The 16,510-nt window shown below is 38.0% G+C and overlaps 1 protein-coding gene across 18 annotated transcripts in view; it reads right to left on the bottom strand.

Moving 5' to 3' along the window:
* The window catches only part of LOC136852887 (coronin-1A-like), a 76,518-nt gene that overhangs the window by 23,256 nt on the left and 36,752 nt on the right, over window positions 1-16,510 (bottom strand). For 4 of the 18 annotated variants that reach the window (XM_067127804.1, XM_067127808.1, XM_067127809.1 and 1 more), the window contains exons 2-11: window positions 9,753-9,953; window positions 8,589-8,855; window positions 7,704-7,868; window positions 6,769-6,993; window positions 6,549-6,635; window positions 6,258-6,380; window positions 6,006-6,123; window positions 5,645-5,769; window positions 4,775-4,843; window positions 3,586-3,654 (exon numbers count right to left, since the gene is read on the bottom strand). In XM_067127804.1, coding sequence (XP_066983905.1) covers window positions 3,586-3,654; window positions 4,775-4,843; window positions 5,645-5,769; window positions 6,006-6,123; window positions 6,258-6,380; window positions 6,549-6,635; window positions 6,769-6,993; window positions 7,704-7,868; window positions 8,589-8,855; window positions 9,753-9,953 — 1,449 coding nt within the window. Of the gene's footprint in view, window positions 1-3,585; window positions 3,655-4,774; window positions 4,844-5,644; window positions 5,770-6,005; window positions 6,124-6,257; window positions 6,381-6,548; window positions 6,636-6,768; window positions 6,994-7,703; window positions 7,869-8,588; window positions 8,856-9,752; window positions 9,954-14,284; window positions 14,348-16,510 lie in introns of all 18 variants that reach the window. The other 14 variants (XM_067127819.1, XM_067127812.1, XM_067127816.1 and 11 more) reach the window with 5 other exon arrangements.

Raw genomic sequence — 16,510 nt, 5'->3', positions numbered from 1 at the left:
GTGTCCTTTGACACATATAACCTGACATAAAAATTAATACATATGCCAGCTATGTGCTGGAAGTGATAAAATGCATTCTATTTGGATGCTAGATTCATCTTACCACTGCCTGGTGAAATAGCAACTTCCAATTGTAGAAAATGTAACGCATTCTAACAATAAACCTTTTAAAAAATACCACAAAGTAAACATGACCACAAAATACGATGGAAGATATCTGCGACGTGAATCATTTTCGAGAGATTTTCCAATACCATCCACTATAACATAAAACTAACAAGAATAAAGGACATGTTCTTGCTAACAGTATAACTTATACCTACCCACAATACAAAATCTGCATCAACACTTAACATGAAACTGATAAAATATCGATGAACTACAGAGGAATTTTCGTGAAATCCCAACTTCCATGTACGTAACTCTCAAACAGCAGGCCTTGCGGTAATGCTCGGCTGGTAGTTCTAACATCGATCAAGGCATGCAATACAAACCGCAGCTCCGAGTGAACACAAAACAATTTATGCTGCAAACACATGGCAAAGAAAATAATGCGGCTTTGTTTCCAAGCAGTCTGATCAAATCACATTTTTTTAACAGGGAACTACAGAGAATCTTTTTCTGATACTGTACGTTAGTAGTGGTTCTGTATTCAATAAATATATTGCAGTTCACTATCCACTAAAGAGAACAATTTTGAAACACAATACACAACAAAACGTATCCATAACACAGGTATAAAAAAAATTGTGAACATCTTCATAACAGTCATACCTGTCCAAAGAAATAAAAATTGCATGAACACATTAAAAAAAAAAGTCTCTAAAGAACCTAAAATCGTATACCAAAAGACCAGCACGGGAGGAAGGGGGTCGTGAGGGGAATGCAGGGGAAAAAGGAACAGGGACAACTATCTAAATATCCTCTGAAATCCAAGCAGAGTATTTAGGGGTTTAAATCTATACGTAGGACCATCACAAGACAATTCGAATGTCAAGGCAGGCTTTTGCACCAAAATAAAATTGGGGGAGGGGGAGGAGGATCAAGCGTTGTAGCTCTGCTGGGGAGTTATGATGAGGGATTTATAAGAATCGAGGAGAAAATGAAAAAATACTTTTTCTCCCGACGTCTCATTTAGCATTCACTGTCGGATGCAGATGACAAAAACATGTCACTTCTAACGAGAAAACAGGCGGGGCCTTTACATAACCAGTACGATGGGAGGACACTTAAGTGAAAGGAACTGAGAAAAAGTAAAGAGCATTTACACCTCAAGTACCAAACACTTTCCGGTTGAACTCTCAGCCACTGTTCGATAACACGAGCTTTGCTGTGTAACGAACTTTGATGGTAAAACAATTTTCAAAAACAATATAATATCAGCACTAAGTTGACTTCAATCTGAATACAATGACAATTTATTTTCAAGTAAAAGTTTTTTTTACACCTACAACACTAAATAGAGTACAAATCTTTAAACCTCACCTATGCATTAATACAAATTTCAAACAAATGTGACCTTTGACACACAAATCTGTAAACACTTTACCAAAGGAAGTTTGGAACAAAACTCTTGACAATTTCACAATGGTATCAAACTGATAATCTTTCCCTAAGTCCGTAAGATAGTGAACCAACTCAACAGGTCCCTAAAACGTTAAAAACTACTTTGGCAAATCTAACAACAGCACAGAAAGACTATCAATACTCAAATGAATTCCCATATAAGCAATATAAGGCCCTTGTTTATATAGTAAATAATTATTTTTTACTTCAAACATTTAGCAAATAGTGTCAGCTTAATTTTTAAAAACGTTAATGCCTGTCTGCATTTCCTATCACTCTGAACTGTAAGTATGGATTTTACTTTGTGAACTCTTTGAGATGCAAAATTTAATAACAGATTTTACTGACACAATAATTAAGCCTGACAATTTGAATATTGTTACATTACAGTACACCATACTGATAGAAATGTAACTGTCGCGATTACATATTACAAGCAGCTGTCATTCTAATACGGTTATGGGACCTTGCAACAAAGAGCCTATGCATAAATCACTCTGAGAAAGAAGGCACGAACTGATTTGCATAGACTCTAAAATTGAAAAGTTGACCACCTAGACTGGACAGCAAAGCATAAATAAAAAAAATGAAAGTTCAAACGTAAGCAAAAAAAGACTACAAGCAACTATTACTAGACGTCAAGATATTTCAACTACACTAGAAAGCCTAGCCAAAGCTCCAGAGGTACTGGACTGTCATTGACGGGGCAAATCGTGGTCTGGAATTTGTCCTGCACTGGGATTGCTAGAGAGGTTTTACTTCTTAATTAGTTTTTATGAATATACCAGTGCATGAGAAGGATGAAGAAGTTCAGTACCTCAATAGTAACGACAAAAATGCTACCGTGAACTGCTTCATGAAATCGTCAAAACAACTGTTCCTAAATTCTATTTAAAACTAATCAACTTCCACCCTCTAGTGTCACTCAGCCTGACCAAATGATGTTTCATTTTAGACGTAGCACGGTAATGTTGAGTGATTTTCAGAGCCCTGGTAAACAATGATAAAATAACAGACTTACGTGTGACAAATATAGTAAAATGCTATTTCGCTGAAAAAAGAAAAAGTTTCACATAAAACAGAAATCAATTCAAACAAAAACCACGCTGATATGCAAACATAATGGAAAATATTCAAATACAGGCAGTCCCCAGTTATCGCCGGCGGTTCCATTCCGACAGTGTGAAGATATGCGAAAATTGCCGATAATCGAAAATCTGCGATTTTCGGCATTTATCAGTGCCGATAACCAGATTTCGGTGCATCTGCTAGGTAAGTATCGGCGCCAATACCCGATTATCAGTGCCAAAAATCGCTGACTTTCGTCGCTAGGCAAGCCCCGTGAAACCGGATTCGCTGATAACTGGGAACTGCCTGTAATGTATGAAGGTTCAAATGAAAGTATCAAATGGGTTTCAATGCACATGAAGGAAATTAAATGAGACACTTAACAGAAATAAGAAACAAACATATGACAGTGAACATTACTTTCTAAGACATCCATTTCCTCAGAAAAGATATATGTAAAAACACTTGTCATTTTTCATAACAGGCATGAACCCAGCCACCTCCTTCTTCCAAGATCCACTGCATCTAAAAATAATTGAGACTTACAGTACTCAGCTTTCTTATGTCAATCACTCATCCCTCAACAAACATGATTTCTGTTTTCTCTTATTTAAGAATGCTGTCTTCTAGAACACAATTCAAAACCTTTTCTTCCATCCAAACATTCACCTCTTCTTTGCAACATTAACTTGTAAACTGACAACAGAGTCGCAGCATCTTAGCCATGAAAATGCTGCAACTCGCCTAAACGACCCTAAAGCATTAACGGAACCCATCAACAGATCTGGACAGATTCGAGGGGTGGCATGTTCCAAAGGCCAGTAGAGATCAACCAAAAAGCAAGTGGTACGGCGCAAGCAGACTAGCCGGAGATAATCCGCAAATGCGATTCTTGGCTCACATCTATGGTGTAGGAAATGTAAGGAGCCTGATCTGGCATCATCACTGTACCTCTTTATAATGACCGCCTGTCCCGTAAGACCTCCCCCACGTTGCGTACGATGACGCACCGTACCTCGACTGGGGTGCGAATGGAAAGAGGAAAAATAATAGAGGGATGAAGTGACAATGGTCTGAAAGGGCAGATTCGACATGTTTGCATTAAGATACAGCATCTGACAAATTCTGAAATATGATGGAAAAAAAAGATACAAGGAAATACAAGGTACTCTCCTACTCACTCTGACAGTACTTGAAGAGTTTTATGTTAGATGACTATGATGATAATACTGTATTATTAGAAACTGTATCAACATGAAAAGAATACTGTATACATTATTGCCATTCCTAAGTTGCTGAAACACTTTTCTTCTGCAACACTTCACAACAAATACAACCTACTAAAACCTGTTTTCATGAATAATTAAACCAGCCAGTTTCAAACAAACACACAAGCAGCTCTTTATGGTGCTAGAGATATATAGCTTACTTTCAATATGAATACTGCTAAATGTTTGATCATTACAATGCTATACTCTGAACTCTGAACAAGAGTTGATGACTATATAAACATCTTGCATAAAACACAAGTACCAACTGCCCTAGTCAACAAAACACAATAATTGTATATAGTTGTCATATAACTTTAATCATATCCTGCCAATAGGCATGGGTTACCTCACTGTTCCATAACCCATTACGTTTAAAATCAATTGAGTTACATGGCTTTCTCATTTAAACTTTTAATGTAACTTTAGATGTAATTTACACCTATCACAAATTATAAAAATCCCTCAAAGCTAAGTTAACTTTCTGACCTCATCACTGGCGAATCTCTTCCACTTTGCCGAGATTCGTGGAGGGGCATGTTCCAAAGGCCAGCGGAGACCAACCAAAAAAGCAAATGTACGGTACAAGCAGAACAGAAAAAACCCACAAATGGGAGAACAAATATATTCAAAAGCACATACAGTTTTCGGAGTGTCTCCACGCTGAAGAGGGAGCCTGACACTCTGAAGCTGTAAAGGCTTCTGAATATATCTGTTCCCCAATTCGTGTCTTTTTTCTCGTTTCAGAGGTCAATACTGATCTGTTATCAACAAGCAGACTAGCCGGATACTTCGCTACTGCGATTCTTCGCTCGCGTCTTAATACCTAGGAAGTAAAAAGAGCCTACTTTGGCATCGAATAATCACTGTACCTCTTTCAAAGGACCGCCTGTCCCATACGACTTTCCCCACGTTGCGTATATGGAAGCACCGTATCTCGACTGGAAGTGCAAACGGAAAAAGAAAAATACAGAGGAATGAAGCGACAATGGTCTGAAAGGGTGGGTCCGACGTTGTTGCATCAAGATATCCGACAGTTTTGAAATAAGACAGAAATAAATGGTGCAGTCTTCCTCTCCATCATAACGATACCCAACCCACCAGAAATTCCCTGAACATAAACTTTTAATCCGACAAAAATATTTATGGAGATGTAATGCTGGCAATTCAAAAAATCACAACAAGTTATCGCAAAAATAATAAGGTAGATGAAAACTCCCAAATGCTTCAGTAAAAAATCAAAGGAGGTTTGTATAAAGTATCACTGAAATAGATGTAAAACAATGTCATGTCTCATTTCCGTGACTTTGTGTGGCTCTACAGCAAAAATTTACCATTTTAAAAAAAATTTTCTGTGGATCTGCTTCCCAAAAAATAAGAGAGATGCAACAAAATGTAAACACTGTTTTCCAAAATGGAGGAGGCAATTCTTATTCGGATCCAAAATGCTCAACTGGAAAAATCTCACAGCACCAACATAAAACAAAATCCTTGAAACCAAACCTCACCCAGTACATTTCTCTTCCCAGACTTCTTCCCCTGACACTGATAAGACATTATGATTACACAAATACTGTCACATAATAAACACACCATTTTTCTTGTATTTCGTCTCACTTTTTCCGTACTGAAAGACAGGCTATCCACTGAAATATGCATGTAAAATATATTCATTTCAGTAAAGTACTCGAGCGACTTATTTACCAGAACAAAAAGGACAATAATGGATCATGGAAACATACTTCCATTGGTCGGTAATCAGCCCTTGTTTCCATCGACAGGAAGGCGTACTTCTTATCCGCATTCTTGTCCGACGACAGCTCTGTTGGTCGTAGTGGAAGCGGCCGATGTGTCTTTATGGTCATCCCTGAAAACAAATTGTTTGATGAAATTCAGGTCTTTTCGTCACAGCACTTCCTCCATTCACAAGACCTTACCAACTACATCCTACATTCTTGTAATGGAATGGAAAGGAACATAAAATTTAGGCCACAGGATGAATATGAACAGAGGTATGGTAACAGGAATAAATGGGGTTGCAGCTATGGGGTTTCAGTGGGTAATCAAAATATAATTCTGCCTTTACATAGACACAAATCTCACCTGTCTTCATCGACATCAAAACAGGTCCTTTGTTGGTGCCTGCAAACCATTCCTCTGCCGTTAACGCAGGCGTGGGAGATGCCGTGTCAGGGTACAGATCTGGTTGGAACTGATCGCTCTGAAAACAAAATTACGGGTTTTAAAATTCGGTCAAATCGCTCTGTTACATAAAATTGACTGCACACAACAATTCACTGTAGACAATTTCACAACTTTTGTAATAATGAGAGAGAGAGAGAGAGGACAACTCACCTTTCTTGGAACAATCATCGATATGGGTTCACATATGGATTTGGTCGCATAGAGCTTATAAAAGCGGAATATCTCACACTGTGAGACTTTACAACCTCTCTTAGGCATTAGCCCTAAACCTCTCTGGAAAAAAGGGAGAACACAGACATAAATTTGAGGGCTCTGTTGTAGAGAAACAAAGTCTAATGTTATATTAAAGCGATCAGTGTTGCATTATCTGAATTTGTTGAATATTTCAGAGTGGATATCAACAAAGCAGAAGTTGTATCACAAGGAAAAGGTTATACTTACTTGAGGTTCTCCTGATATGTACTGGTTTAAAAAATGACAGTACGGAGGACTGTCCGTTATCTCGTAGTACCTTATGTTACCGTCGCCCTGAAAAACAATTTCAACTGATTGAGATGTACAAGACACTCGCAGACATTTAGCAGGCACAAAAGCACTCAAAATGAAAAATATAGAGAGAATGACTTATCAAAAACCTAAACAAACACTTAGGCCAGCATACTTTTCCAGCGACAAAGACAATCTTCGTGTCGTGGTCATAGTACGGAGTGAGGATGCCAGACGACGAGTCAATATTTTCTTGTCTGAGTGGCGTGTTCAGATTCTTTTCATCCCAAACTGCATATTGTCGGTCGCTGAAGCGGCTGAACCCTACAGTGAACACCCGCCCTGTGTCGCCACAATACACAACCTTACAGGCTTTGGAGCCTTCGTGACAAATCTCCTCCTGCGAGAAAAGACAACAATAACTAGAGGTACATAAAACAAAGGTAACTGTGAACAACGAACTTCCAAGGTTTATCTCGTCAAGTCAGGTGGGATGAAAGTGTGAACTTACTGGGGAAATTTTGTCCTTGCCCAGTTAAAATGTCCAGCTATTATAAAAGCACCGATAAAATTCGTCTACCTTATGTGAGCACCGTCACTGCTAAAAGTAAGTTACAGTTTTTACAACCCCTTCCCTGTGCAGAGGTTACAGGTTACAGTGTGCTTTGTATTTTCCATATGCTTCCTTTAGACTCTTCTCAAAGAGCCGTCAGACTTCTCTAAGTTACGTTCTTCCATTTTCAACCTCACTCAGGAATGGAAAGGAGCATAAAATTTAGGCCAAAGGCCAAGCGTTGGGACCTATGAGGTCATTCAGCGCTGAAAGGGAAACAGAGAGTAAAATGGTTTGAAAGGTGTAACTATGAAACAATTGTTAGGAGAGGGTGGAAAGTAAGATGGAAGAAAGAGAATATGAAAGGAAGTTGAGTAAAAGGAATGAAAGGTGTTGCAGCTAGGGGGCAGAAGGGACGCTGCACAGAACCTCAAGCAATGCATACAAACCGTGAGAGGGGGCTCTCACACGGGACCAAAGTCTTCTTCCGAACCCTGCTAGCCTACAAGCAAAGTGTTCTTACTGAAACAGTTTCTTACAGTTCACGCCTCCTTTACCTGTAATACTTTTCCAGCCAGCGGGTCTATGACCCTCAGCCTCTTGTCTCGCGATGTGGTGGCTATTCTGGACCCGTCGCGGTTCAGCGATAAGCTGTAGATCACATCGGTGTGCACGTCAATTGTCTGCATAAGGGCACCTCGCCTAGTGTTCCAAATCAAGATCTGGAAAGAGGTGATGAGAGATTGAAGCAGACTTCCTTTTCAAAGAGATCTGATTTAAAACACATCTGATCTGGCCATAATTCAAAACACATCTGATCTGGCCATGTAAGTAATTACTGTACATCTAATTATATATTATTAATTACTGTACTTTTCTCGTGTTCGTGGCAAAATCTCGCAACTGTCTTCTTCAAGTTGCTTATGCTCAAAAGATGACGCTTCATTGTAATAAACTTGTCACCACAATACCTGGGGGTCTAAGTTACAAATGATTCAAAGATCTTATTAACATTTCGTACATACAACTGACCATCAACGCCTCCCGGCAAAGTTAACAAATAAAATAGCTGTGCAGTACAAAGATTACAATGACATAGGACTCGATTATGATTTCCTGCAATTGTAAAAAGCCTTTATAACTTTTCCTACTCCTTGGGACAAATTATACTGGCTGCCATTTCAGAAGGCAAGCTTTAAGCTTTGTACATATTTAACTAGACCTACTCAAGATGCAGATCAATATCCCATCATTCACTGGCCGTCAAGATGCTCAATGTAAAAGGATAATCATTTACTGGCCTTCACAAAACATTCTACAACTGCCTCTTACCATTTTGTAAAACTATAAAGTCTAAATGATTTTACATAGTCTCCCCATCAACAGCAGAATAAAGCAATGTCTGAATACGTCATAAGTTCGTAATGCCACCCCTGCGTTACCTGGTAATCGTAACCCGCGGAGAACAGCACATTCTCAGCCGTCGGATGCCACTCTATAATGGATACTCTCCGTTGGTGCCCCTGCAGGTCGACCAAAGGTTCCGTTATACTCGACTTCAAGCCTCCGTCCGGTATGTGCCACAACTTGATTGTACAGTCGTCTGAAGCCGAAGCTATGAGATTATCGTTGAACGGGCACCATTTTATGTCCAGCACCGGTCCTGCATGCCCCGTGACCTTCGGGGTGCCCACGTCTATGCGGCCCGTCTGTCGGCATTGAAAGGGCCAAGTGTGAGAGTGCTGTGACGACTGACCTTTCTCAAAATCACGACGACTTTACCAAACTATTATATATGTGTACATCCTACCAATTCACCATTATTAATAACAGCGTTAGAATAGAATACAATATAGAATTTAGGCCACAGGCCAAAAGCTGGGACCTATGAGGTCATTCAGTGCTGAAAGGAAAATTGAGGGTAAAAGGTTACAAAGGCGTAACAGGAGGAAAACCTCGCAGTTGCACTATGGAATAATTGTTAGGGGAGGGTGGGGAACAAGAGGGAAGAAAGATAATATGAACAGAGGTGCAGTAAAAGGAATGAAATGGGTTGCACTACAAAGATCCTTAAGTAATGCCCACATTGCACCCATGAGAGACTGCTGTATTAATCGACCCATTCTTAAAATCACACCAGCCTATTTACGAACATTTAATTTACAAACACCAAATCTGTTATATGTGAGCGTGCTTGTACAGACACCAGCTATAAAATATTTACCTAACATTTAATTTATTCAAACACTCTTTAAGATATTGAAAAGAGTAAACTCCCTTTGCCACCTGTTAGTTCAAATTTTGATTATTCTGCCGTTCACCATATTTCTTCTATAAAATACAGCACTGTAACCTAGAACATGCGTAATAACCAAATTGTTTTAGTATGAAAAACATATTGTATTAACTTTATCTCATGCTGTACTTAAATATGCAAGAAACAATTATAAAGGCATGAGGAGTACAGGGAACCAGTTAACTAAACGCTTGTAAGCTTGTAAGTAGGGTGGTGTCCGCAAAAGAGGCCACTGAGTACCTCAGCAAACTTCCAAAGAAAAATGAAAATACCTCGAAAACAAATCAGAAACATACGGGCAGGTACGAACCTTGTCCAAGGGCAAAACAATGAACGCTCCCCCTCCAGCCACCTCGACGACAATCGCGACAAACTTGGGGTTGGCGGCGCAGGCGGCCGTGTCGTGAGCCTTCTGCGTGATGAGCACATTCTCGTAGCAGTTCTCCTTCCTGGACCCTTTGCCGAACACATGTCGAAATTTGGAAGACCTTATCCCTCGAAAGGTATTTTGCTGCGGGGGCATGGAACTTTGGATTAAATGCTGGAAAGCCAAGCCCGAAAGCTTGCCAATACAACGACATGCGATGTTAGTGTGAATATGCAGCTATTCTATGTTTTAGAGGTCAGTTCCAAAGGAATGCAGTTAGATCTATCACCTAAAACCTCTCTATTCACAACCCAGGGCAAGGATGTATGCAAATCAATCATGCAAATGTCATAAAGTCAGTTTTATTGAGCTTAATCTGTCTTCATGAAGGTCCAATTATAATTAGGAAAAATAATCATTCTTAATATGACTAGTTTATATGTACAAATAAATGACAGGGTTTGAAGAAAATATTTACAATAAATATTGAGCATTTGCTAAACAAAATCCTTTTTCTTCTAGGTCAGGGCACTGAAAAATTGTGACCACAATTACAAATCTTTAGCTAATTCATTTTATATTGATGTAACATAAACCTGAAGTGAAAAAAAACATAAAATTTATTATGAATAACATTAAAATGAACTACTTTCCTTCCTGCAAGATTCTGCAGTCAAGTTGTTCCATTTGTCCAAAAATTTTGAACATTTTAGATCAACACAAATAGCAAATCTTTTCAATATTGAAAGTATCAATGTGCCTACCCAATTTCGAAAGGGAATTTCTCAAAACTGCACTGATATCACCATACAAAAACCATTAAGACTGCTTCCCGAGTAATTATAATACTCTGAAAGTGCTCAAGACGTTGGCTGCGCAAGACACCGGTAAAAATTATGGTGGCCAGCGACCCTAAATCCACAATGGGTGATAAACATCACCTCATCTCTTTATTAAGTAAACTTGATAGCAAAGGATATTTTGAGTGATAATCCGCAGTTTCTTCGGCACAACACCCTTCAACTAACAGCCACAAACTCTAACATACAGTGGACCCCACCTATTTGTGGTTCCAGATTCATGGATTTCTCTAAGACACATATGTACACATTATTCGCGGAAAATTCGCCTACTGGCGGTATTTTTCACAGAGAAATATTCGCAAATTACTACATTTTCATGTTATTTTCATGACTAAATGCACTTTTTGTGATAAAACTATTAAAATACTCAGGTATAAGCATTCTGAGGAGTTTTTGGTGTTTGAACTGTCAAAATAGGCAGTTATAAACGCTTTTAAAGGGGTGTCAACTATACTGCAGGGGGTTGAGGTACACGCTCCCCACGAATACCAGGAGTCGACTGTAGATAGCTGAAGATTACAGTCGTTCTCTCCACCACTAATAGTTGAATATGATGCCCTTAAATACCTTTCTTTGTGCAGACATAATGGTCAATACTAGTCTACTAGTCCTAGGTCATAATTGGAAGGTACAAGTTACCAGAGAATTTGAATGTTAAAATAATATGTTAATATTTGGTAAAATTGAAGTGTCCTTGTATATACATACATAATATAACATCTGTCAATATCAGCAAGTTAACAGGTTGCAATGTGAGTATTCTTTGTTGCAATGAACAAAACAAAAATGGAATATATGTATAGCCACTGCTATCCCATTGCTGAACAATTCCACTTATAGAAACATATAAATATGTAGATATTGTTTAGAGTGTCACAAGTCTAGTTATCTATCCAAGTAAAAGTCACAAGTCTAGTTAGTTATTTAAGTATGAAAGGCAGGGTGCTGTCACTGCAACTTTTAAACAAGTCACTCATGTATGGGGTTAAGGTTACGCAACCTAAATCACTGAACCGAGAGGGCCCACAAGATGCTGAACTGCTAACGAGTAATTTCGTGCCTCGTGAAAATAGAAAGATGATCTAAAGTTCTCTAAAAGTATTTGATCTTGAAAATTAGATGATTTCAGCCAGAGTATCTGAAGGGGGAAGGATATACTGTTCCTCACAAAACGAAAGATATTGTAATTAGGTTGCATTCCGCAAAGAATTAAATGGTCAATCTAAGGTCCTGAAGTAAATACAAATTAGCGGGAGGGACGGATTTACATATACCCGTTTCTTGAAAGATATTAAGTTGCTGAAATGGAGGAAAATGTTACAGAAAAATGTGCATGTTCTCGATTATTTCAGATGTCATATTGAAGAGCTAGATGTGCATTCCTTTACCTTTAGTTAAAACACTGCTACATATCTTACTTGGGATAAAAGCAGATGTTTGATGTACTGCAATGCATAATTTCCCAACATTCAAGACGTACTAGTTATGTTAGAATACTGTAAAGTATTCTATAACACAAAGTTCATCTTGGTATCAAATGTTTTTACAAGTGTAATACGCACGTCCACACGCTAGAAGACAATTGTAAACCACTAAGAAGAGACCCACGTATGAAAAGTAAAAAGTCTTTAGTAAAACGTACATCAGCCAAGCTAACTAGATTATAGACTGATATTTACACTCTAAGCTACTCCCAAAACTGGACTACAGTATTTACAATCACAAACATCCCCACCAAGCTGAGTCAAAAACACGAAAAACAAGCACCCTCAATGACAAAGAACAACGAATGCGAACCGTAAAAATGTTGCTGTTCGTCAGAATTTTGTATATACAGGTGTGATGTGTTTCGTGCTCTTGCGAAAAACTTTCTGAGATATTGCCATGTTTGCATTAAGTTGGATTTATGGAATTAGTAAGTGATTCTGTAAGTGATATACTAAAGAATTCAGGTACTGCACATGTACAGCAATAGAGCAGGGTAACTTAAATGCTAATTCGTCTGACGGAGCGAAAAGAAGAAAGTAACAGCTAACAGAATTTAACAAGAAATAAATACGAACTAACTCATTTCACAAAACTTGGAATTGGAATTGGAACTGGAATATAAAATCTGGGCCAACTGTTAGGAGACGGTGGAAAGTAAGATGGAAGAAAGAATATGAACGGATGTACAGTATAAAAGGAATGAAAGGGGTTGCGCTGTGGGCCTAAGGAACGCTGGAAAGAACCTCAGGTAATGTCTACAGTGCACCACGTGAGGTGACTGACAGCACTACTTCCCTGTGGGCACATAATTGGGGATGTATAAAAGACCAACCGATATGGCTTACAAACAGATGAAGGTGATGGAGAATTTACTTGTTTTCCAAAACGAAGCATAAAAGAAAAAAGGATTAATAAAGACGAACAGACAATTTAGCTTCAAAGAGACGTGGAAAGCACAGCAAGAAATCAAGACAAGTTTGTGTGTACTGTTTACAAAATGAAATTGAAAAAATTAAATGTTACAAAAAAGGAAGATCTTATGCAAAATAAAATTTAAAAAAAATGAATATTGTGTTTTATGAAATGAAAAAAAAAAGCTCAACTTAATTCATATTCTTAAAATTGTTATTATTAACTTAAATCTATGAAAAAAATTAGTAATCTATTATCAATATAGAATATTATGCTGTTAAAAATGCCTAGTGCTACTTTAGCAAATAAAATCATTTTTCAAAATCTTACATTAAAATCCTTTACATAGTTCAAAGAATATAACTTAATTCATCAAATGCTCTAAAATTATCATTAAAATCCTTTACGTAGTTCAAAGAATACAATTTAATTCATCAAATGCTCTAACATGATCTTGAACAACTGACTCAATTTAAGCCAAATTAAGATTTGGTTACCTTCACTTCAATCATCAAAATGAATAATGCTTTACAGTTACAAAAAGGAAAAGATCTGATCAAAATGAATACAGCAGTAGACTACAGTTACATTGAGAGAAAGCATACTTTAACTCAAATCTGTAATACAGTACTTTGTTATTAACATCCTACAGTTAATCTTTCATAATCAAAGTCGCTTAGAATGTTTCCTGTAACTAACACTAGGTATCTATACGCTATTCGTCCCTTAAGCTTAAATAAAACTAAGCACTAGGATATATGTATTCAATGATAATTCTAATTTGAGATATAACTAGCATTCACTTACTTCAACCTCAAATTAACCTAAGTTAAAGAAATAAAAATGAACTAAGGCAAAATAAAATAAACATCTGGGAAAGGATAAATAAACAAGGCCATGCATTAAAAGTCAAAAATTTAAAGAAAGACAAAAACTCTATATTGTACGTACAAAATTTACACAAATCAAAGTCTACCATGCCAAACGAAATCAAGAGAGAAACAGAAATGGGGTGATATAATCGTGCCCGCTAACATAAGCTGCGTTCGTGATTTCTCGACTGAACAGAGGTACTCTAAAAGTCTTCTCTCCTAAAAGATTATCACTTCCGCTACACGTCTTGTCGGCGGCAAAGTGGCCGACAAGGGGCTAGAGTTTATTTGTCCTTTCCCCGCTAAACTAAGGAACCTGCGTTGTAGCCATTCAACATACCGCATGTGCTGGCATTTTTGGGATATGCATTGAACCTGTATTTCAAAATTGGACCACTCAGAACTGTAAAAAAGAATCAAAATGAGGAAAAACATCAATCAACAAGTTACATGCACTAGTTTACGAGTGAGGGTTAATCAGGATATCAAATTAAAAGAGAGTATCTACGCCAGTTTCAGTTAAGAAGGTCACCTCCAACAGTTTGGGAACCTACGTTTTAACTCTACAAAGTCAAAAAGTGAAAAATAAGTCAATAACCTCAGTATGGAAAAGTTACTATAACATCTCAATGAATCAATGAAATCACAAAATCAAATCTCATGACATACAATCTGGGAGGAACAAAAGTTTCATTTTACGCACACTGCACCTGACATTTGTATTTACGAGACCATGCTAAGCACTGGAATCTTTATCAAATGCACATCCTCAAGATTTTAACGTGTTTATGTGCCTGGTACAAGTGACAAAAGTAAAAAAGCACCATCATAAAGCTTATCAAAACGCTGGTAAGCGGAAAGCCACATGTGCAACTGAAATGCGAAGCTCTAAAAATCTATCGCAGTATTCTGCGTGAATCACCGACAGTCTAGGGCTTGTGTGTATCACTCTTTTTTCATCTACGTTCACTTGTTTCCTCTATATTTTGTCCTACATGCTAGGACAAAAGTTACCCTTGTTATCTAGAAATCCAAAACACTTGTTCTATAGATATTCACACATATATAGTCTCCCGTGAAGGGCGGGCTTTGACACTCTACAAAATCAAAGCTGAACGAGCATTGGCATGAAAACAAAACCACATGACTATATAAAGATATAAAGCCTTAGCTATACATTATGAAAATTAGGCATTTCTGTAATACAATTTAGATATCAATCATGCAGCATTGCAATATCAACGACCACGTAAACATTCATTTCTCACAATGCAAACAACAATCTGAGGCTGTAAACATATAGACGCACAGACATCACTTCAAACATAAACTGGAATCTACGCTGAAATACAACAGCACACATTTCAATGTATCAGTCAAGCAATTTGTATCAACCAAAAACTGTATCTTTCTGTTCAGAATATACAATTGTGGGATTATGTCAAGATTAGCGGACCCAACATCTCCATGTCAAGAACAGCGAACTCAATGCTCCCTAAGTAAAGAATGGCCAGCCCTTTCAGGCTCGAACTCCAATTCCACATGAGAGCTAGTACTAAATACGGCAAAACAGTGATTCATCTACGCCGTTTCGCCGTGTTTAGTACTAGCCCCTGGGGGGTCAAATGTCTGGTACCGAAGTGTTCATGTTTAGAACAGCGAACCCAATTATTCCCATGTAAAGAATAACGAACCCAATAATCTTTTTGTGAAGAATAGCGAACGCTGCTGTGAGTAAGTTCGCTAATCTTAACATGATCCCGATGTTGCATAAGCCTTGAATTTCACGTTTTGGGGACCAAAACTGAGGAGCAGCGGCAGAATGCGCAGAGCAAGCCAATTATAACCAAGCGAGAAGACTATCACACTGATTTCTGTGGCTCAGAAAATCAAGAATTTTAAGCACCTACAAAGAGCACTTTTCGCACACTGGAACGCAACATAAAATTTAGGCCAAAGGCCAAGCACTGGGACCAATGAGGTCACTCAGCGCTGAAAGGGAAACTGAGAGTTAAAAGGTTTTAAAGGTGTAACAAGAGGAAAACCTCACAGCTGCACTATAAAACAATAAAATGACTAAAATATGACACACTAATTCATTCAATTTTGCTTTCGGTATTTCCTATTATCTTCTGCAATTTCTTTCAAACGAACACCAAAGTCTTTGGAAGCCTGAATTTCAAGTCAATGGGCCCTGCAGGCCTGTTCCGTATGAAAAGGGTTCACCTCCTGAATAATAATAATAATAAATGTGTTTGACGCTTTCCTACTTGCAAAACATTGCAATCTATTCACCTTCAATCTGCTCATGAAATCAAAATCAACGATTCAAACCTCATCTCCAAAAAGCACATCACACTACACAAACCACTGCTCAAAACTGTCAAATTTCTTTGATTAAAACTGACCGAAGACCAGCTACAGGGCACTCGCTTTCCTAATTCCTCTGATAAAATACTAACCTCCATTCAGCAACCACACACTCCACCACCTTGTTACTTTCCACCAGGGGCTAGGGAAGCCTTACAAGTGTCAAATTAACCCTATTACTGCATACGCCGAAAGG

The sequence above is a fragment of the Macrobrachium rosenbergii genome, chromosome 26 (genome assembly GCF_040412425.1).
Source record: "Macrobrachium rosenbergii isolate ZJJX-2024 chromosome 26, ASM4041242v1, whole genome shotgun sequence".
NCBI lineage: Eukaryota > Metazoa > Arthropoda > Malacostraca > Decapoda > Palaemonidae > Macrobrachium > Macrobrachium rosenbergii.
The sequence above is the reverse complement of the archived record's forward strand: the minus strand, read 5'-3'. Positions and strand labels throughout refer to the sequence as shown.